At 38.7% G+C, this 23,430-nt stretch overlaps 1 protein-coding gene across 4 annotated transcripts in view; it reads right to left on the reverse strand.

Moving 5' to 3' along the window:
* The window catches only part of LOC148840842 (dihydropyrimidinase-related protein 1), a 54,976-nt gene that overhangs the window by 19,879 nt on the left and 11,667 nt on the right, over window positions 1–23,430 (reverse strand). For all 4 annotated transcript variants that reach the window (XM_088921571.1, XM_088921488.1, XM_088921731.1 and 1 more), the window contains exons 2-6: window positions 14,853–14,941; window positions 13,367–13,551; window positions 3,626–3,790; window positions 2,461–2,522; window positions 279–359 (exon numbers count right to left, since the gene is read on the reverse strand). In XM_088921571.1, coding sequence (XP_088777697.1) covers window positions 279–359; window positions 2,461–2,522; window positions 3,626–3,790; window positions 13,367–13,551; window positions 14,853–14,941 — 582 coding nt within the window. The remainder of the gene's footprint in view (window positions 1–278; window positions 360–2,460; window positions 2,523–3,625; window positions 3,791–13,366; window positions 13,552–14,852; window positions 14,942–23,430) is intronic.

The raw sequence follows: 23,430 nt of genomic DNA on the forward strand, positions 1-23,430 counted from the left end.
AGGACAAACTCAGAAATAATATATCTGGTGGGTAGCCGTGTCAGCATGCGTAGGCTGCAAAGGAACAAGTAATAGGTTTATTCCCTGCTGAAAAGAGAAGAAAGAAAACACGTTTCGGCTGTGGAGCCTTCTTCAAGTGTGGATATTAATGACACCTGAAGAAGGCTCCACAGCCGAAACGTTGTTTTTTTGTTTCTTCTCTTTTCAGCATGGAATAAACCTAATACTTCTTCCTCAGAAATAATATGCCTTGTGAGAAACAAAAACAAGTCTCTCACCTGAGCAATCAAGTCTCCATTTTCAGCATGTAGCAGGACCACTGCTCCCAGCCCCTTCAGGAAAGTGAAAGCTTCATAAAGCTGTCAAAGAAGCAGGATATTAGTCAAGAACCCACAACACAGCCATCTTGGATACAGTATCTCTTCCATCCCTCAGGATTTCTCTAGGCATAGTGTTCAGGTTCTGTTGATAAAATCAAACTGAACTCCTACAACAAAGCGATACTCTTTTCAACAGCGGACAAAAGCATGTTACAGAATTTCAAAATTATGGAAACAACCCATCTTTTTCATTTTATGTTTCCTTATTGTTGTTATCTAATGCTTACAATTATAATATATAAACTGTCATAATACTGGCAAATATGACATAATAGAAAATTTAATTAAACAGATGTTAGAACTTTTACTTCTACATTATACTGTACCAAATTATTTTTTCCTTTTGTGCTTTATTTCTAGATAAATAGAATAGTCAATGACAGTTCTTTTTCCAAGATAACTTATGAACTTTATTACTTATTTTATAACTTACTTTCCAAGTTATAAAATAGATAATAGTGATAATTTTTATTTGGCTGTACACTCTCTAAAATTCCACTTCATAATATTGCTATTCTACATATTTACAAACAAGGTGTACCAGTCCGTATCCTTGATCTGTAAAACTAGTGTTACACCTGTTAGTTATGACAAGAAATAAAAAGCAGATAATTATTCTACAATTAATTTGAAACAAGAACACAAACAGTAAATATAGACTATGGTATAAAATCATTTTCTGAATGAGAAATAGGATGAGTAGACTCATCATACTTGTTAAACATACTTTGAAATAATTAACATCTCTAGGCAAAAGAATACTGTGTAAACATACATTAGTTAACTAATTTGTACCATCTACTGCATATAACCTAATTATTCAGAAATTATATATTGTTACGACCCCAAGTGTCTAGGGGTAAAGGGGTGTAACATTTAGGATAATTTTTGGATGCAGGTGGGTTCTGGTGAGGGACTTAGGAAGCATGACATCAAGGGTTGGTGCAAAAAGTGATTATTTTAAGGTTAATAAGTGACTGGTACGTAATAAGACACAATAACACACATTGAAAAGGAACCAGAGTGGTGCCAAAGAAAATAAAACAACAAACAAAATGGAACTGGCTAAAAAAGTGAGGGAAAGCTGACCTAACTACAAAAGAAAACCCAAAACACACAGTCTTTGGCATCTTCAAACGCCCTAGCTAACCTTCACTGACTACCCAAAACCATACAAGACAAAAGGCACTCACCCACACTAAACTAGTGTTACTAACACAAAAATCAACTATGTGTGCAGAATGTACCCAACAACCTAAACTAACCCTATACACAAAAGTTTAAGTTTACTTTCTTTAAGAATGCCACAATAATTGTACTCTTTTGATTTGAAACATTAAGTCATCAGCAAAGAACAACATCATTTCTGAAAGGTAATTTCTTTCTGAGCCAGGCTGCAGAGTATATACAGTACTGTACAAGATTTTTTGGAGGGGTTAGTACACCTATCTGTGTTACACATTTTAAGACAACAGCATAATTCTAATAACTAATAATTAGCCGTTGATGGCAGGTGATGTCAGTAAATTTGATCAGGTCACCGGAGCTTGTAGCTCAGGCAGTAAAGACACTTGCCCGAGTACAGGAAGAGTTTTATGATCACGGGTTGGAGTCATGTCACTTGCCCACAGCTGCCTGAGATCTGATTTCAGGGTGGTGCTAGTCCACCAGGGCTCTCTTAGCTCTCAGCGACCAGTCCTGCCTGTTGTTCCATGAGGGCTGTGCTGTCTGTGACATGTTGAAAGACAAGTGGCGTGTACGGCAAGTGGGCAAGTCAGAGGTGTCTGCCTCCTCTTCCTCACTCTACCCTGTGTGTTGGCCACGAGGATTGCCGCTGGGAGCCGAGATGTGAAAGATCATCAATTCCAAATCAGGTCAGTGGAATAAAACTAATATTGCCTAAATTATAGTAAATGCTAAAAAGTACCAGTACCATCGGCAAAGTTGTGGTACCTTGTTACAAAACTCTCATATCAATCCTTTTAACACCCTTCCTGGACCGTGATTTTTCATTATTCAACTTCTGCAGAAAAGCCTTTGAAATCCAGTGGCAAAAAGGGGGCCAATTCATGAATCTTACCTGGCTGTCCGTCATCTGAAAGATGTCCTTGTATGCCATGTAGACTTGGAATGAGTTAATTCCTTTTCAAAGGAGGCAAAAGGATAAAGCATTACATACAAGCAGCTTCTGCTGCTGTCAACTTTACCATTTCTGTCAGTACTGGGTATATTTCTGAGAAAATATCAGTGGACATTAAGCGCCACAGTGTTTACATTGTCAACACAATTAGTCAAACCTTTGCCTTCCACAAGCATCACCATCTACAGTATCATGAATACTGAAGATAAGAGATCATGCCAAAAATGTCACATTTTAAATGCTGGACCAAAACCCACATCATATTTTTATCACCAAAAAAAGCTTTAACATAACAAAATATGCTAACAAGTTAACAGCTCATTCAGTTAATGCATGGCACTTGAATGTGCTTTCTGTCTGAATATTTATGCAATGTCGTTCTACTAAGATAACTGTAGCTATAAAGACTGATGATTGGCACTTAGCAAGACATTTAAATGGGCCAAAGTGGCACCTAATTCAGCTCTCTTAATTCTCCACCAATTTTATAGGCTATTAGGCCACTGAATGAAATCAGGTGATCTGCTAAAATGACTCTTCTGTCATTATCCGGCAGAAGAGCGATTTCTCTTCTGCCGGAGTCTACATTTTATATAATACAGAACAAATTTATTTATACAGAGAGAGCTATCTGTGACATCTAACTTTGACTTTAAATAAGCAAAAGCAGACATAAAATCTGTTAACCTGTACTGTGAAATGTCCACAGCCCATTAAAATCCTTTGATTTCACAGAGCCTGCTTGCTTTTAAATCACACCATAATCCTGAAAGCACAGCACAGTATCATCAGCATATTTATAGGGAAATGCAATCTTGTAAAAACTCACTGTGAATTCACTCTTGGTGTGTCTATAATTTTGCTTTGAAATAAAAACGTATACAGATTTATTTTTTAGACAGATCTACGCCCATGGCCAGCAAAACAAATCAACTATTGAGGAATCCAAGCTGTTAGAACTGCACATGCAGCAATCGAGCCGTTGACTAGACACCCCCTAGACGGACAGTCACCCAACCCACGAAAAGAAATGAATTACAGTGAGAAGGGAGTTTGCTAACTCCACATCAGGGGTTTCAGAAGATCAGAGCTCAGCGCTGCTCACCTTTTTCTTGCACAAGCACCTCCAACTCCTCCTTGACTCCTTCGTGCCAGTGGGGGATGTCAATATGCAGGGCATAGTCACAACAGGACTTGTTATCTGCTGCTTCGTGCCACTTCTCAAAGGCAGCCAGAAGACTCCCACCAGGCTGGGGGACCACGTGGTCAACTGAAAGACAATGAACCAACTCCTATCAACCCACAAACAGAAACTGTTGATTTGAACTGTCTTACACCTGAAGGCCCAGAGCAAACTAGTCTAATTGTACTTTGTACATTATCCTACCATCCATTACCAAAAAGCCACTTGACCTGGTCAGGGAATCAGAACTTAGAGCCTCTGTTGGATGCAGTGGACACAAGAATGCTCTTACTTTTGATAGTATATCAGTCCATGGCAGATCCACAGAGAAAGAGATGATTAAGAAATGGCAACCAAACCTAGGTTGTATAAGGTTGATGGAAGAAAACCTAATAAACCCACAGATAATATGGAAACACTACACTACACAGAAGGTGCCCTAGCCTGAAATCAAACCTAGCACCCAGGAGTTGTGAGGCAGCAGTGTTAAATGTCATTCCATTGAGAAAAAATACTGTACTAACTTCTGAAGATGATGTTTTTAAGCTTTCATCCAAGTGTTAATTTTCTTAACTGGGATACTTGACTCTTCTAATAGTTAACCATTTTACACATTATTCATATGTGGGCTAAACTTAAACTTCACACACCTTCAAAACCAAAATCTATTACTTGGGGCTGGAAATAACTGTTTAATTACCAGCCTAAAACCTGTAGCAATCCCAAAACTTCACTACTGAGAACTACTTCATAGACAATACGAAGTGTAACAGGCAAGCAATGGAAGAACAGGAAGATATTTAACAAATGTGTAATAAAACAGCAGGGAAAACAGATGGTAAAATTTACTTCTCAGTTTGATTTTCATTAAGCTATCCACCCTTAGATCTCTCCTCCTTAATGACTGTTATTGTTTTAAACAAAATATGCAAATCAAGAGAAAATGTTTGTAATGAAGTAAAATGATTTATTAATCCTGAAATGTAAAATCATTCAAAGCCATTTTAGAGTTTTGTTTTGACTTATGGAAGCCACACTGTAAACTGACTTTTAAGTAAAGTACTATAGATTAGTTCTTGAATATAACTTTAAGCGTCATGCAATTTCATGGAAAACATGTGAGGAACAAGTTAATTCTCAGCTGAGGAATTAACTTCTACAAAGTAACAGCTGAAATGTTGTTTATGTTTTGTTGTATTGTTACAACCCCAAGTGTCTAGGGGTACAGGGGTGTAACATTTAGGATAATTCTTTTGGAAGCAGGTGGGTTCTGGTGAGGGACTAGGAAGCATGATAACAAAAGTGGGTGCAAAAGTGATTTTAAATTGAATAAGTGACTGGTCAAACACAATAACACACGGGGTAAGGAACTAGAGTGGTGCCAAAGAAAAGAAAATAAACAACATGGAGCTGGCTAGGAAAGTGAGGAAAAGCTAACCCGTCTACAAAAGAAAACCCAAAACACACGGTCTTCGGCGTCTTCAACACCCTAGCTAACCTTCACTGACTACCCCAAACCATACAAGACAAACAGCACTCACCCGTACTAAACTAGTGTTACTAATACAAAATCAACTACAGTAAGTGTGTAGAATGTACCCAACAACCTAAACTAACCTTATACACAAAAAGTTCACACAAAAACACAAGTGAACTAGGAATACAAATAAGGGAAAACGAGAGTAATCAACAGGAACAGGGTACAAAAGAACACAAAGGTTGAACATGTAACACGTTAGGGCAAGGTAATGGCAAAACAAGGATAAACACAAACAAAAGTACAAGGAGACAAACAGAAACAAACAAAAGCCAAAGCTATAAGAAAACACACACAAAGCAACAAAGCAACAAAGCAACAAAGCAACAAAGCAACAAAGCAACAAAGCAACAAAGCAACAAAGCAACAAAGCAACAAAGCAACAAAGCAACAAAGCAACAAAGCAACAAAGCAACAAAGCAACAAAGCAAACAGGACCGAAGTCAAACAAAAGGCCTCTCCTTCCTGAAAACCTCCATGTTATATAGTGAATAAGATACACTCTGATTGGCTGAGAGGCTGATTGATTATGATGTCATACGGAGCAGTGGTGTAATGGTGGGACAATGGGGAAGGGAGAACAAGGTCAGCAGTGTGGAACATAACAAAAAAAAAACACACACAGACCACACACTGGGACGTGACAGTATTTATTTTATTTTCATGCAACAATGCAACCGAATATAACCCAAGGATGTGCTGTTTGTGTGAAAGCACGCCATTCAGGAGTTGTTTAAATATGCGGGTAGGGTGACTATGAAAAATGTGAATTAAATTAATGTTATTAACTAATATTATTTAGCTAATTCAAAGTTGAGAATACTGTACCTGTTTACCTATTTAATAATAATTATTATTTCATATAGCACCTTTCATCACACATTATTTCCAGGTTTTTTGCAATAAAATAAAGCGGTAGCCAAAACTTTAGAAATATATGAACATACTGTAGATACAGAGAATTAAAGGCTAGAGTAAGTTTTAAGATGGAATTTAATAGTACTGACTTTTATTATTATTTTTGCTAAACAATGAATATGCTGTTTTTATATCATTTAAACAGATACATACTAGATAAAACAAGCCTTTTGATTTTACAAATATTATTTGTTATATATGTTATATATTATCATCTATTTTAGTTTCAAGTCCAAATTAATGACAGATCAATATTAATATCTGTATATACTGTACAAACAACATAAAAATGCACAATTCATACAGATATTATTGAAAATAAATGTGTTTTTAAACCTGAAAAAAAAACAGAAGCCTCAGGTGTCACGATTGTAATCCCTCTGTCACGGACGTCCAAAGGGACTAACCGTGGGGAGCAGGAGAGCGGAAAAAGACCCATATGCGTAGCGGCGAGACGGGAAAAAGGCCCAGGCTCATTAGTGCAAAGAGTTCAGGAATGCCGTATAGAAACCTATGCCCTCAGGGAGCGGACGTGGGGCGCCCTGGTGCTAGGCGGGTCTCAGGACATCCGAACGTCAATGCTGAGCCAGGACAGAGTGCAAGACCCGGAAATATATAGCCCAAGGGAAAGAGAGGGACAGGAAGGACAGCAGACCGGAAACTAGGGACAGGACAGAGAAGGAGCGCCCTCTGGCTGCAGAGGGCGTGACAGTACCCCCCCCCCCCTTCATGGGCGGCTCCTGACGCCCATACAAATAAAGGAGCTGCCCAGCACTGGGGGGAGGAAAAACCTCATTTAACTGAAAGGAAACCTCCGGGAGTCCACGGCTGAGAGCTACCCCCTCCTCGGGGGTATAAACCTTTATTGGGTGGAGGAAGGGGGGGTAGAGTAGAGCTCCGGAGACTTAAAACAAAAAAGTACACAAGCACAAACACAACAGACAAAAACCTGGGAAAGACCAGGGAGACAAACCACACAAAACAGATAGGAACCAAAGTTCCGAGACACAGGGAGCAGGGGGGACCAAAAAGGAGGGGAAACCAGGAAGAAAAAATCAAAACAAAAGGCAAAAAACAAGAAAAAAAAACACAAAAACCCCGGGGAAAAATACCGCAGACTGGGCAATGGGCACGTTCACATTCTAACGCTGATATCGGAGTGGAGAACCTGAGGAAAGCCAGACCGAAGTCCGCTCACAGACACAGATGCCCGGAGTGATATCCAGCGAAAAGAATGGAGGAACGGCAAATGGGCACATTCACATTCTAACGCTGATATCGGAGTGGACAACCTGAGGAAAGCCAGACCGAAGTCCGCTCACAGACACAGATGCCCGGAGTGATATCCAGCGAAAAGAATGGAGGAACGGCAGAACTCACCAAGCTGACGCTGATATCGGAGTGGACAACCCGAGGAAAGCCAGACCGCAGTTCGCTCACAGACACGGATGCCCGGAGTGATATCCAGCAATCAGGATGGGAGAGCCAGCTCAACATTCAATCACTGATACCGGAGTGATCTACCCGAGGAAAGCCTGGTGCAGGACCCGCTCACAGGCACGGAAGATCGGAGTGATATCCAGCGATTAGAATAGAGGAACCGACTAATAATAAAAAAAAATAGCCCAGAGCAAAAGAAAAAAAAACTGCGGCAAGACAAAAAGCGCCGCTCACGGGGTCAGTAAATGGCTCAGCATTCTGTCACGGATGTCCAAAGGGACTAACCGTGGGGAGCAGGAGAGCGGAAAAAGACCCATATGCGTAGCGGTGAGACAGGAAAAAGGCCCGGGCTCATTAGTGCAAAGAGTTCAGGAATGCCGTATAGAAACCTATGCCCTCAGGGAGCGGACGTGGGGCGCCCTGGTGCTAGGCGGGTCTCAGGACATCCGAACGTCAATGCTGAGCCAGGACAGAGTGCAAGACCCGGAAATATATAGCCCAAGGGAAAGAGAGGGACAGGAAGGACAGCAGACCGGAAACTAGGGGCAGGACAGAGAAGGAGCGCCCTCTGGCTGCAGAGGGCGTGACACCCTCCTCTTAAGGGTGCTCCGGCTCTTTCACATTTTAGTTGATAATATGCACCTGCCTCCAATCCAGCCCATCCTTATAAGCCCAGACGCTCACTCTATTCAAGACTCTACATTGGAAGACGGATGCCAAGAGGCCCGCCTACCACCAAGTCGCCCTACGCCCTACGCCCTACGCCCGCGTCTTGAGGGCACAGGCCTCCTATCGGCGTCCTGACTCAGCTGAGTCTGGAGCTCAGAGTGCCTGGTCCCGTTATCCCCATTTTTATTCCCTCTCCCTGCACTGGATCCCGTTCCGGTTTTTAACTTTGTCTTGTTTTCGTCTCGTCTGGATTTCTCGGTTTTTGGACTCTTGGACTTCGCCCTGGATTTCCCCCCCTGGACTCCCTCTGACTTGTTTACCATGGTCACGCCACCCGAGCACCAGTGCACCGTCATCATGCCCCCCTGTTCGTCAACCTGCCCAGTTCCTCATCGTCTCCTCCCCGTGTCCGTTTCACTCCCTTCCTAACCAACACATCGTAACATCAGGAGTGTTTCCTTATCTCCCTCAGGGCCCAGCTGTGTTGCTAAGGAAGTTGTTTCTACCATAGGCGGATTTCAAGCACTTTCTTTCATGAGTGTGAAGATCTCCATCGATGTTGTGTTTCTTTTCTTCTCTTTTCAGCATGGAATAAATCTTTACGGATTCCTTTGCAGCCTACTCATGCTGACGCAGCTACCTAATTGAACTAATCTCCATCTATACTACTACTACTACTAATAATAATAAATATAATAATAATTCCTTATACTTATATAGCACTTGTCCTAACACTTCCCTCCACCAATGTGCAGCACACCCACCTGGATGATGAGACGGCAACCATACTGCGCATAGTATACTCACCACACAGTGGGGAGAAGTACAGAGTAATGAAGCCAGTTTATATGGGGATTATTAGGGGATATATACAGTATGGGGATTATTAGAAGATGATTGGTAAAGGCCAATGGGCCAATGGTAACACCCCTACTCTATTCAAGAAACACCCTGGGATTCTTAATGACCACAGGGAGTCAGGACCTCTGTTTTATGTCTCATCTAATGAGCGGTACCTTTTCACAGTATAGTGTCCATGTCACTTTACTGGGGCATTAGGTCCCACACAGACCACAGGGTGAGCACCCCCTGCAGGCCTCACTAACATCTCTTCCAGCAGCAACCTTAGTTTTTCCCAGGAGGTCTCCCATCCAGGTACTGACCAGGCTCACACCTGCTTAGATTCAGTGGGTTGCCAGTTGTGTGTTGTGGGGTGATATGGCTGCTGGCAAAGTACTATGAAGCATGAAATATACAGTACAGTATTTCTATGAAGTATTTATACTGTATAAAGCCAGTAAGTCACTTTCTTGTACAGTAGCTGTGATGGAGGTGATTTGGAGAGCAATTAAAGGGTTAAAAGTTTAAAACAAAGTGGTTGAAAAAAGTAAATTTTGCCAAACATAAAGTGACTAATGGGTGTCATGGTGGTCTAGTGGTTTGTATTCCTGACCTGAGGTGCTATCTCTTCGGAGTTTGAATGTTCCCCCTGTGTATATGTGGGTTTCCTCTGGGTGCTCCACAGTTCAAAGACAGTACTGGTAAGTTAATTGGCTTCTGGGAAAATTGGGCTGTTGGCGTCCCATCCAGGGTGTCCTCTGCTTTGCATCCATTGCCTGCTGGGATTGGCTCTGACTCCCCCGTGACCCTGATTTGTATAAAGCAGTTTGGAAATGGATGGATGGATAAAGTGACTAATATCTTGGCTGTTATTTTAAAAGTTAGTATGAGAATGTTTTGCTCACTGAAGTGCTTTTTATAATGGTGTTTGTTCCAAAATAAACACGAGAATCATCCATTTTTAAAAATGTGTACTGTAAGAAGGAAAGAGTGACTAAAGTATCTGAAAGACTCTGGACAACTAAACATAAGTCTAGACTAGAAAGAAGAAAGACCAGACTAGAAATCTGAAAAAAACACTCACTAACTCCTTAATTTTACCATTCATGACATATATTTAAGGCTACCGTGGCTAACATTTCAATACATGTCCCTTCAGCAATCTGGACTACTTCTGCCTATACTGTAGGCCTTCTTTTCTTGCATGTGGATAGCTAACACACTGTACTACATTCTGTAAATAACTCCCCAGGCACATCTTAATAGTCCAATAACTCTTCATAGCAGAAACACAATTTTGGTATAAGCAAATCCTATAAAAATCTTTTTTTTATTTAAAGTGCTTTTTTAAAAAACAGAATGTGCAGTACAACAGCACATATGTAATCAAACAACTTATATTACATGTAGAACTTACTCCCAGGAGTAACACTAAATTATACATTATAAGCTTTAGTTGTAGTGAAAAGATAGATCGTTAAATGCATTTTCCAAATAACAACAGTCCAGTGGATTTTGCCAACACATAAATGTAGTACTGTACACAAGAAGGCTCTAATGACAATTGTGTGAAATGTGGTCATTAGTAGAGTAAAATGAGGTTTAATCAAGAACACGTAGAAATTTGGATTATATTCATGTAATAAATCCTTAAGGCAGCCTGGAGTTAGATCATTTAGTGCCTTATACAAAAGCATACAAACTTCAAAGTCCTTGTTAAATTTCAAAGACAGCCAGTACAATTTAAATCAGACATGAGTTACATTCTGTTTTACTTATATTTATGTTATATGTTGTTTTAGTTATTTCACAAGCTGCAAAAATTCTGGGCACAGTGAAGTCCATGTATTATCATCACTCCAGAAACTCCACCACGTAATGCATTAAAATCTAATATTGATTAAATAAAGCTATGTGTCAACATTTCAGCAGCAGATTCAAGGGCCTTAACATAGCAATATTAATATTAACAGAAGGCCACGGTACCACAAAGGATTCTAATTTCTGTCAGCGATTTAGTTTAGGCACCTTAAACAACAACACTGAATTCACCAGCTTTCTGAAGCTATTGGAGGGAGCCTATGAGCGTGACCTCACTACACTTTAGCATAGTTTAGCTTGGGGACATTCTGTTGCATCCATATCTTAATGTCAAACAGGTACCTGTAAAACACAGAAACCACAGCAGTAGCATCTGAGTTTTGTCACGATCGCAAACCCCTCCTCTTAAGGGCGCTCCAGCCCTTCCTCGTTTGCCTCTTTCCCTGCACCTGTACCTTGTTTCCACCCTGTTTCAGTTCGCCTTTATAAGCCAGGCGCTCACTTCACTTGTGGCTCTGCATCTGATTTCCGTATCGTGCGAGTCCGGGTCCTGATGAGTCTGGCTCAGTCATGGTTTTAAGTCTTTGTTCCTGTTCCCCTTGCCGGTTCCGACCCGGTTCCTGATTTTAATCTCCTGTTTCGGATGGATCACCTGGCCATGGACTTATTCTTGTGTTTTTAGATTCCCTGTCTGGATTATTTTTGGATTGTTTGCCTCGGCCACACCTCCCCCGTGCACCAGCGCACTTTGGACACGCCCCCCTGTTTTCATCCCCGTATTCCTGCATGACTTTTCCCCAGTGTTTCCTCACTATTTCGGATTGTGTAGTCCGCATAGGGTCCGGAAAGAACTGTTTCGTTACAGTTTGTCTGTAAATAAATCTGAGAACCCAACTCCCGGACAGCAAATAATCTGATGAAGAGACAATGTGCAAATACTAAACAATACAAAGCAGGATAATGACAGCCTGAGCTAGAGAACATGCATGTGCTGTTGAACTGGTTGATTCTGGACTATGACTCTCCCAAGCCTGGCTCTTTCACCCTCTAAAGGTTTGATTTGATGAATACCTGCAGACATCTATTTCCTTGACCAGACATCAGCCTGCTTGAATGGGAACTATAGTACGTGGTAATCCTCAATTGGTACCATTTCAGTTTGGAAAGAAATTGTCTGAATAATTTATTTTATGAAATCGCCTTCTCTTCCTCTGAGATGCAGAGAAACAAAAAAAACATTGCATTAATTGTATTTCTCACAGGTTCAGTCAATTCTTACAAGCACTCTAAGGTCTCTTTTTATGTAATCCTTTTATTTAATCTAGTTAAACACCAGATAAGTCAACTGAGAAGCAAGGCTCATTTGCAATTTTAACCTAGTCCAGAGGTCTGCACAGCAGCACAGAAAACAAAAGATTGAAGAAAGAATGAACTGACTCCTGTCCCCACAAAAGGAATTACACAAGATGAGATCTCTCATATAAATTATTTTCAGAAAAAAAGAGAAAACAGTTGTTTTTAGCTTTTTAACATAAAAATACTTCTGTTACACATATATATCAAGCATGATTTGTATAGTGATTAAATTACACATTGAGCATGAATTTCAAAAGTTGATCATTTGTAGATCGTGTTGTCTATACTCGAGGTTGTAACCTTAAATCTATTTGTTGATGTTTTCCGTTTCTGTCTTTAAAATTGTGTCCTGAATAAAACAGGAAGGGCTGGCCAAAAAACTTACACTACTGAAGCATGATAAGAAAACAAAAAGAAATGCAAATATCAATCATGACTTAACAGCACAATACAATCAGATACAAAACTGGATAGTTTTAGCTTGATTTGTCATTTATTCCAGTCATTTGCTAGAGCAAACTGGTAAGAACAGCAATTACTGATGTAGTATGATAAATGAGCTTGATCCTAAATTTTAACATGACGTAGAAAACTGTAGTTAGACTGATAAAAACAGGCTTTCCCAATCAAAGATTTGTAATAAAAGGTAAACCATCGATTCACTTGTGTACTTTATTTTTTAAAGAAGGTCAGTCTGAGTGATAAATTTAGAAAATATTTTCTCAAGTGCCATTTTTACATAATGCACATCTTTTAAAAGCTACTGTGAAACAGTGATGGAAATGAACACCAGACTGCATTCTAGGAAACACACAGTACTATTGTGATTGGAAAAAAAAACAATTTAACTGCTCTTAAAAAAGAGTTTAGCATCCTGTACGACAAGGCATCCAAGTTAAACATAAAGCCTGTATTATTACCTTTCTTTCTACAAGTCATTGTCAAATCTTACTTTTACCATTTACTTGGAAAATATCTTTTCAACGAATTATAGAGGTTAAACTATCCTTTGAAGATCAGGAAGCACAAGTTTATCATCTTGGCAAATCTAGCCGCATTGTCCAAGTTAACCTCAGACTTACTTATCATGGTGGTTCCTCCTGCCAGGGCTGCCTTGGTCCCCTGGTAGAAGTCATCCACAGTTGTTGTCCCAAGGTAAAGCTTCTGCAAATAGGTGTTGACATCGATCCCCCCAGGGAGAACCATACACCCATTGGCCTCTATAGTCTTCACCCCACCCGGCACTATCAGGTTCTCCCCAATCTGCCTGGAAGGTGGGAAATAAAATACAGAAAAATCACGTCATCGCTTTTATTGGAAAACCAGCGGCTGGTACGCAAATCCTTTTGTTTTATTTCTTTAGATGTTTCTAAAATAATAAATATCACCTCTCTTTAAAGTGACATTTGAAGGTGTCACGGGAGTTCGCAAGCGGCACACACAGTCATGGACTTTACCCACTACGTCATCATCTTAATTAGATACTTTTCATCAGACAAGTAGGTGTAAGATAAAAAATGAATAAAAATAGATCACTAAATATACTACATTGTCAAAACAAGCAATGTTCTCACAATCAAAGCAAGTGATTTACCCAAACATTCGGTATTCTGTTCTCTGCTATACGTGTTCCAATAAACATATATTTTAATGTGCTTTATGTGTCTAGAACTGTATAAAAAACAAAGAGAAAAAAATAATCATTGCAGCACTTAGAACAGTTATGGGAACACCCTGGAGCTTTCCAGAACTTTGGTTCTGCACATAGTTACCGTAATGTTATTCTTGCCTTTTTATGTCACTTTCAGTCACTGTCATTCTAGAGCAACAGCGAAGGGAGGTAATGGAAAAGTAGAGCATGTCATAAAACCATGAAGTGGATGATACTTGCTTCCATAACAAAATCCTTTATAATCTCATAAACAACAAAAAACTTCACAAGCTAGACATTTGCTGCTCACAAGAACACTGATCTAGTTTCCTCACTGGCACTGAGTGGGCAGTGAAGACGCCAGACTGTTCTCAGCCTACTGTCACGTCAGTATGTTTTCCCATTGCACTTTGTTGACGGGAATCATAGGCAGCATTAATGTGCCAACTTCCTTTGCCCAGCTGCAAGTCATTTGGATCCTTACTGAGAGGGCTTGATTACTGATATCAATCAATGTCAATCCGATAATCCAATATCAAAGGCCCAACTCTTTTATCTGTTCTATATACAGTACTGTACATCTAGACTATCAAAGATATGCACAGTATTTTATAAATATTGTGTAAATCTGAACAAATGTTACTGTCCACCTTACTGTATTTAATAAATATAAACAGTGATAACTGCGTTATTATTTAGCAATAAACCGGGGTAATTGTAACTTGTAATTCTCTTCATTGCAATAACTGTTGCTTCATGCTGTAGTCCAGTAAGTTGAAGGCTAGACTATAAAATTATAAAGCATACACTGTATACAGTGTATAAAAGTATACACTGTGCTTGCCACTGCAGAGTTATCTAAGATGTCACATTAAGACTACCAGTTTATACATTATTCTAATCAGTTTAATACTTACTTTATCAGCCCATCTTCTAGATAAATGTCTGCAAAGAAAGATTGATCATCATTGATCACTCTTCCTCCCTTGATAAGTAAACGGTCACTCTGGAAAACACAAAGAAACATGTCATAAGAGAGCTTGATATCAACATCACAAGTTCCATTATTTGCTACAATAGGTACTGTATACATGTGTGATATATACAGCATAGTACATGTTGAAAAAATAGTCTTCCTTTCTCATTTTATTAATGATGTGCAAGCATAAAAATGAAAAGTTGAAAAGTAAACTGCAAAACCCTGCAAGATAAAGAAAACAAGTCTTCAACGCCTGGTCAGGCATATTTGTTTTTAAGTAAAAAAGTAACTGAAATACAAACATCAGTAGTTAAAAAATGTAGTAATTTGCGGTCAGTCCTACAAATGTGATTACAAAATTTCACATCAAATACAATTACAAATTCATTTCAGTCACTATTTCCATATTAATTTTTGGTCAAAGATAACAACCAATTGGAAATAAAAGAGTAACCCAAAACAGAAACTTAGGAATAACATATAAGGTAGCTAATGAATTAGTCCCTTTAGAAAAGTATGATCTAAATTTAACAAAGAGAAGTACTGTACTGATAATATCAAGTAAAGCTCCTAGATGCTTAAGAATGTGATTATCACCTGTCACAAAAAGCCACTCAGATTAAGAAATACTGTAGAAGTATAAGCTGAGCTGGCCCAAAACCATCCACATACCGTGGAGAATTCTGAGTAACAATCACTCCACTATGTTTAGAATTGAAAGGCTACAGTGTGCTCCAGTACTTTAAGGGCAGATTTGAAATCCATCTAAAATTGCTACAGTAAGTGTCCTGATCCAGAGAGCGCCACCCTTAGAATATAAGAACTATTGATAATCTGAACTATTCATTATCAGATATAGAAGAAGAAGAAGAACTACAATATGCATAATCTGAGACAAAAACAATAGATAATATGTGTATAACAATAGTGTTATACTCATGTAGTACTGTATACACAGTAATAGTGTAGGCAGAAATTAAATCATTTTCAGTAAAAACAGGTAAAAATATTTCTGAAACTTCATGGGATTTTCTAAGAAAAAATTAGAAATACTGTAGATGTACTACTGCAGTAACTGCTCTTGAATCTACTGTATAGTTAAAAATATAACAGCTTCCAAATGTAATGGATTAATTATTTAAATGTGTTTGCCAAGCACATCTGAAACAAATCAACTGTTTTCTATCAAATGCAGTGAACATTTCATGAAAAAGTGTAAGGCAAATACAAACCTAATCATGTAACACAGCTTTACAGCTTTATGCAGTTTTTTTTTTTCAAATCAAACATTTTATGCAACTCTAGGAATGTATTATTTTTTTACATAACATATTGTATCAATACCATATTTTAAAAGAAGCAAGATAATTATATAAGGACAATGGAAAAAACAGCTCACTTAACCTTAAATTAAAACACCCTTCACTTTTTAATAGATGGTAGAATATCTGTCCATCCATCTTCTAACTGTTTCTTCCCCTTCAGGGTCACGGGGGATCTCGGCAAGCAATGGGTACTAGGCAGGGTACACCTACGACGCCAGTCTGTCTCAGGGCAACAAGAAACAAACAGACACGCACACACTCGTGCCTAAAGTAGGTCCAGTTTTCTTAGAACCAGTTTGTTCTTGGACAGTGGGAGGAAACTGGAGGTGCCAGAGGAGAGCCATGTGAACACAGGGAAGCTTCAAATAAATACAACCCCAGGTCTGGAATTGAATCCAGGGACCAGTACTATGTCACGATCGTCATCCCTCCTCTAGAGGGCAGTCCGACCCTTTATTGCCAAGTTCATTATCACGTTCACCTGCCCCCTTGTTCTGTTCTTTATTTAAACCCGGTTTAAACAACTTTATTTGTCATTATACTTACATGGGTGCATAGTATAGTGAAAAGTGTTTCTCATTAGTCTCTCAGGTGCAGTATATATATATAGAACAGCAGACAGGACAATAGACAGAAATACAATAACAATAACAGTGTAAACAACAGTATGGTGCCATACTGAAAGAATAGGTGGAAAGAGAAAAGAAATGGGGAGCAGGGGAGAAGATCCAGTGGAGACTGCAGGAGAGGTCAGAGAGAAAGGATGGGCTAGAGCACATGCGTCAAACTCACAGCCCACGGACCGTATTCAGCCCACCATCCGTTTTAATCCGGCCCTTGCAAGACTTTTCCCGGTCTATTGTATGAGTCCCGAGACAGCAGGAACTGCAATTCCCACGAGCTCTTGGCTCCAATTGCATCACGCAACAACTGAGTATTAACGTCCTCCCCTCCCCTCTGGAGTAAAATTAGATTGGCTATGTTTACACAGATATCACCGTGAATCTAGTAGTAGAAAAAAGGCTAGTAATAACAGTAATAAAAGTCATTTTGCTAGTAATACATAACTGTGGTGAAGGCAAGTTTTATCGTGGTTGAAGAAATAGCTAAATCGGGAAGGGAATGAGCCAGAAATAGATGTCAGGGAAAGAGGTAGAATGGCAGACAGAAGTGAGAGTAGAAATTAGGTAAGAATTTGTGGATAAACCTAGGGCTGATGCTCAATAGGTTGGGGTTTTGGCAATTAGAGAATCATGAGCATAAAAAGTAATTTCCTGATATGGGAGATAGCTGGAGGTGGCCCCCGAGTCACGTTGGAGGCCAGGGGGCAGAGAAGACAGAGATCCATGGGACGCCTGCCAACTGATTTGAGAGTAGGATGCTGTACTGGAGCCAAGAAAGCAAGATCAAAAGAACAAGGGCATTAAAGGAAGGAAGCCAGGCCAAACAGGATACCAAGGTGAGAGAAAAGAGGAAGACCAAAACTTACATTAAGCAACAGGACAAAAGGGATTCAGCCTGGGAGTGATCTGTTTTGGGTTTTAGAAAAAGGAGTAGAGCAAACAAGAGAGGTCAGTAGACGAACTGGTAGAAAACAGAGTAGGTCTGAAGAAGAAAAGACTGAGGGATTGAAGGAACAGAAATATATGAACAAGATACGGTGGAAGACCCTGCAGGCAAAGCAATGGGCTGTTCAGGGGTCCTTGCAGCAGGCTGAAATGTGAGTGATGGATGACATCATCACCAGACTCAGAAGTATGTTGCAAGAACTGGGGTCGTGTATTTTGAATGAAAGTTTGTGTTTGTGAAGCCATAGAGGAATGAAAAATGACATACCTTGACCAAATTTAAAGATCAAAGTGGAAAATGTCTGTGTCAGCAGAAGCAAAGTAGGTAGAATAAAAAACATAGCAATGCAGGTTAGAGCATAGTTCATACTCTGGAATACATACTGGAATAAGACAAATGCAATAAAGCAGCATTGGGTTTTGTTTTTGCTTCACATCAACAGGATTTCTCTGTATTACTTGGTTTGTTGAAGCACCAGAATTTTTTGGTTTCAAGCAGGTGATCAAGCAGGTGATCAAAAAAGAGGAGCCACAGAGCATTTCACTGAATGTGAAATGAAATACAAAGCAAGTAGGCTAGAAACAAGATTTATAGATAGATAGGAGGAAAGGAGATAGATTAGAGCTTAACCTTCTCCTGAAATACTGTTTTAAATTCCACTTAATATCCAAACCTGTTTAACATTTTAGTTGTACTGAACAAAGGAGTGCAGGTACAGTGGTTCTGTGTAGTTTTCTTGTTATCGCATAAAGTCTCTTTCAAAGAAGGCTGGCATGAGGAAGATTTAGATACTCTTATGTCTCAGCTTCAGAAGTTTTAGTTTAAAAAAGTTAAAAACGATTTTAAAATCAGAAGATATTATATGATATGAAGATATCATATAATATCAGATATCAATAATATCATATATATGAAGATATTTCCCTGTTGATAACATCTACAGTATTTAGTTTTATTACAAGACTTGGCATTGTTCTCTAATCTCTTAATTACTTCAGGAATCAGGAATGCTTTTTTTTTGTCTTCATCCAGCTAGCAACCTAGTTCATGCAACCCAGATCGCTTTCTTAACAAGATCTTTGAGGTTGGCACTTTAATTGCTGCTGTGACTCCCTCCTTACATAAAATGTACTAATTTTAAGCTGACATCTTCATCGCATACTTCTCATTATCAAATCCAGTGGTTTGTGAGATGTGCAAGAGACAGCAGAGTAATTGCTGCAGCTGTTCCTAATCTTGCTTGTGTTAATTTAGAAAACTCTTCTGTGACCATATTAAAGCAGAAAAATACCATTTAAGACTTTAAAGACAATTTAATAAATATGATATAACCTAAGATCGTTTTCAATTCATTGCAGCTCTAATACCTCTAATGAGATATTACTCAGTCTTGCTACAGTGGAAAGGCCACATTAATACAGTACATGTAATAAATGTGTGATGTGGTAAATCTATGCTAATACTGTATCTCTAACTATTCCTGCTTATCAATTCCATATAGTGAAGACTGAATTTAGTAAAATGATGGGCTTAAAATGCCAGAAAAAAAAGAATTAAATTACACTCATCACTCATTATACATGATGAATTGCCAATAGGCAAAAACTTCTAAAAGCAACACAAAATTCCCATTACAATACTTGTAAAAGGTTTCAACACATTCAAAGTGCTCTTAAGAGGACATAAACAAGTTGAGTTTAAGTACTTTTCTGATCTATTTGAATAGTTTGATACCATTAGGTGCAAAGTACGTTACAACAAATAGAATTTACAGTACCAATACTTACGTGGAGAAATAACAAAAAATGTTAAATTATGTTAGTTAATAAATATTGTGCAGTCAAACACGGAATAAAACCCATACTGTAACTGTAAAAGTAAAACAAAGCATCAAGGTGTCTGGTGATATCAGTACTGTGTATTCATAGTGCGCATAAATAGAAATAAAGCATTTATTTGTATAAAATATTACAATTTGTAAATCAACGTTATGGTTAGAAATGATGGATTCTGTACCATAACTAATATAATTTTTCTACAATTTCTGTTACGTTAGACAAAAGCCTAGAGGAGTGAAAAATAAAAATGGAACAATGATGCTTAGAGCTCATATTAGCAGGGGAAGTTAACTAGCACTGTATAACAGAAATACTGTAGGTATGTATTGCTCATTTTTAGCAAATACTTGCAAATAAAGCACTCGTTTAACGAGAGATGAGTGTACATGCTTCTGCGGTCATTGACTACAGAAATCTTACTTCCTGCATAAGAGACAAAGTATATCTGTCTGTCCATTATGTTCTGTTTTCAGAGCTCAGAGGCAACGATATGCAAGTGCTCTCCAAACACTTGCATTTGTCAAGAAATATTATTTTCTGGCTAAGCAGTGAAAGCAACAAATCCCCATTGATCCACATTCCAATGCTACAAGGAGCCCCAAAGAACTGAGTACATGTCAGTTCCATTTGTATGCTCTGTTAAAGTAATGGTTATGCATTACATTAAGGGACACACTATATCCTTTTACTGCTGCAGCAGAGTATGGTTTGCCCAGCCCAGAAATGTCAACCAATACCTACAGTATACTGTAGATCATGCTTTGCCCGTCAGGATATTTGCACAGATCTTCCTACATATCGTGCCTTTACCAGTTTATCACCACACATTGAAGATGACAAGCATCTTCTTTATGATATGCTGAATGCTGTTTAATTGCCTTCCAATTGGATTTTAAAATGGAAATTCTCGGTTTCATGAGAAAAATATGACCTGTTTGGGTGGCTTTGACTTGGCGTGTGTGAGCTTGCAGAGTTATGGGACAGAGCTGCACTTTGCTGACAGTACGAAAAGTACACATTTTGCCGGACATATCTACAGTGTTTATCTCTCTTGTACATAAGAAACAGTACTGTAGTGGGACAACTGCCAACTACAATTGAGGGAGGTAAAGAACACATGACTCTAAAATCAATAAATTGATTCTATTTTTTTTTAAATAATCCAAGTTTGAACCAAAGGGTTTAGAGTGTTCTAGTCCTTGGATAATGATGGTGTGCTTAATTACTTTTATTCCCTGAATCTAAAGACACTGTAAATTGTACTTACTAAATTCCAAAACCAAATTTAAAATTTGCTACTGTACTTTCAGCAAACAACTGTGTTCAATTAATCAAACCACATTAATTTGGTAATAAAGGAGTTTCTTCCACTAAAGAAAAAAAAAACATTAGTGTTGGTTTTCTAAATACTACTGTACCTTGACTACTGTAGAGTAACAAATAATGAATACATTTTCTATATTAAGGCAAGACTTCATTCAAGACTTCATTTTTGAGTTTTGACACATAAGTGCCCAACAGTCCCCGCTTCTCTGTGTCGTTAGGGAATTCAATAACAACACTGAATGTGTTTGCAGGCCCACTTGTGCCACCGCTGCTAATGGAACGCTCTGCCAACAGCATCCCTCGGCAATGGCCCAGTACATCAACATCAATCCACTTGTTCTAGAAGATATGGAAAGGAAAGTATTCTTTGGCAGGCTGTCCACACAGTAACCACTTTATCTCAATTGTGATGCTGGAGGCAGCAAACTCAAGTTTGTGTTGACCTTGTGGAATGAGCTGAGTCAACAAAGTCAGCCCTGCCAGACAATCTACGATAAGACAAGCTTGAAGACTGAAGTTTTTTTTTTTTTGTTTTTTTTTGTTTCAAAAACTACAAAAAAAAGAGAAATGATTTTGCTGTTCAAGTTTCTGTGAGTGTTATTTTTTGCTGTTTGGACAGATTGGGTACTTGTCTACCTTGACTCCATCTTGTGCTGACAGCACACCCTTAGCAAAAGGAGATATTTACAGTATTTCACATGATGATGCCATTCAGTGCTGCAACAGATTTCTTCAATATTAAATGTTACTAAGAAATTCTCATGAATGCTTAACATTTCCTCACATTCTGAACTGAGAAAGTCTTAAACAGTTCCGATTGTTCTAAACCACAGCTGTGTGAAAATGAAACAGATCTATTTTGAAATGGTTGCATATTTGATCATGTTTAATGTTAATCTTCGAGACGATAATCTTCTTAACTGCTTTCATTTCTCTTATTTGCCATCTTAATGAGACTTGCTTGCTTTATTTTTCACTATTAAACTTATATTAGATTAAAATCATTACAAATTAAGTAGTACATACAGCACAATCAGTAAAAACAATGTATATACTGTACACGAAAACCTATATCAGACAAGTTGATCCCTTTATCTAGTTTCATTAGTCTCCTGAGCAAGCAGTCAAAACTAATTACAGAGACATATACAGTATAAACAATTAGACAGGAAAATTAAAAACACAATCTGTGCAAAATTAAAGATTGAATGAAATACAGCCTCTATTTATATCCTCCATGTCATTTGAGCTTGTCATCATTAATATTATAAGATTCCACAGGCTAAGTGACAGTGAAGCTTCTGTTTCCATGGCTACATGTGCTGCAGAAATTTCTCTTTAGATACAGGAAATATGTGTGACAAGTATATTTCTATAATGATGTGTATTAGAAAGATGGGTGACATGGCACTGCCCAACAGCTCTTGGTCCCCCTCCACATCCATGCGGGTTTTCATTAAGTACTCTTTTTTTTACAATTTTAAGATTAAGATTTGCTCTCCTAGGTTAATTAGCAACTTTAAATTGGCCCCATGTGTGGGTATGTGTGTGCCCAGCAAAGGACCATAATCCCATCCTATGCTACCTGTTCTCAGTTTTAAATGCACTTCCATGTAGTTTCCACTTGTGTCTTCTAGTTTGTGTTTTGCTGTCTGTTTATTGAATAAATTCACTTTCTTTGTACTCATATCAGGTCCTCTTGTAATCCTCTCTGTTTGAGATTAAAAAGGTTTAGTACTTTCAGCCTGTCAGTGCAGGGCATTTTTTAAATCCCACAATGCATATGGTTGCTCTTCTCTGGATTAATTCAACATTCGTTTCTGTAACATGGTAAATAATTGTACACAGCATTGTAAATGAGACCTTACGAATGTGTTATAAAATGTTATCATGACACCCCTTTGTTTGAATTCTGCTCTTACGACTACACCAGTATCCTTACATTGTGCTTCTTTTTTAAATGCTTCCCATGTTGTGTGGAAGATGTAATTGCTGTGTCAATAGAAAAACCTAAGTCTTTTTCATAAGTAGCTTCTTCTAGCTCAGTGTTACCCCTTGTATTTATGGTTTAAGTTTTATGATCTGCATTCAAAACTCTGCCAATAAAACACCCAGAAGAATTTATCCTCTCTTAGCACAAGTAGGATGCTTATTTATAACAGATGATGTATATTTTCAGTCATGCAGTCACCCCGATGTTGGGAGCTCAAAGCACTTTCTTATTTTGCTGATTATGTTCACCTGCCTAGTCCTGCCCCTCCTTATTAAAGCCAGGTGGTCTCACTATTCTGGACTCAGTATTGGGAGATGGACGCCCAGAAGCCCGCCTACCAGCAGGTCCAGGAGTGACCTGACGGAATAGGCTTCATCACGGTGTCCTGACCATCTGAGTCCGGGGCTCGGAGCACCTGGCCTTGTCATCCTGTTTTTATTCACCGTCCCTGTACTGGATCCCGCT

The sequence above is a fragment of the Atractosteus spatula genome, chromosome 1 (genome assembly GCF_055471065.1).
Source record: "Atractosteus spatula isolate fAtrSpa1 chromosome 1, fAtrSpa1.hap1, whole genome shotgun sequence".
In the NCBI taxonomy this organism is placed as follows: Eukaryota; Metazoa; Chordata; class Actinopteri; order Semionotiformes; family Lepisosteidae; genus Atractosteus; species Atractosteus spatula.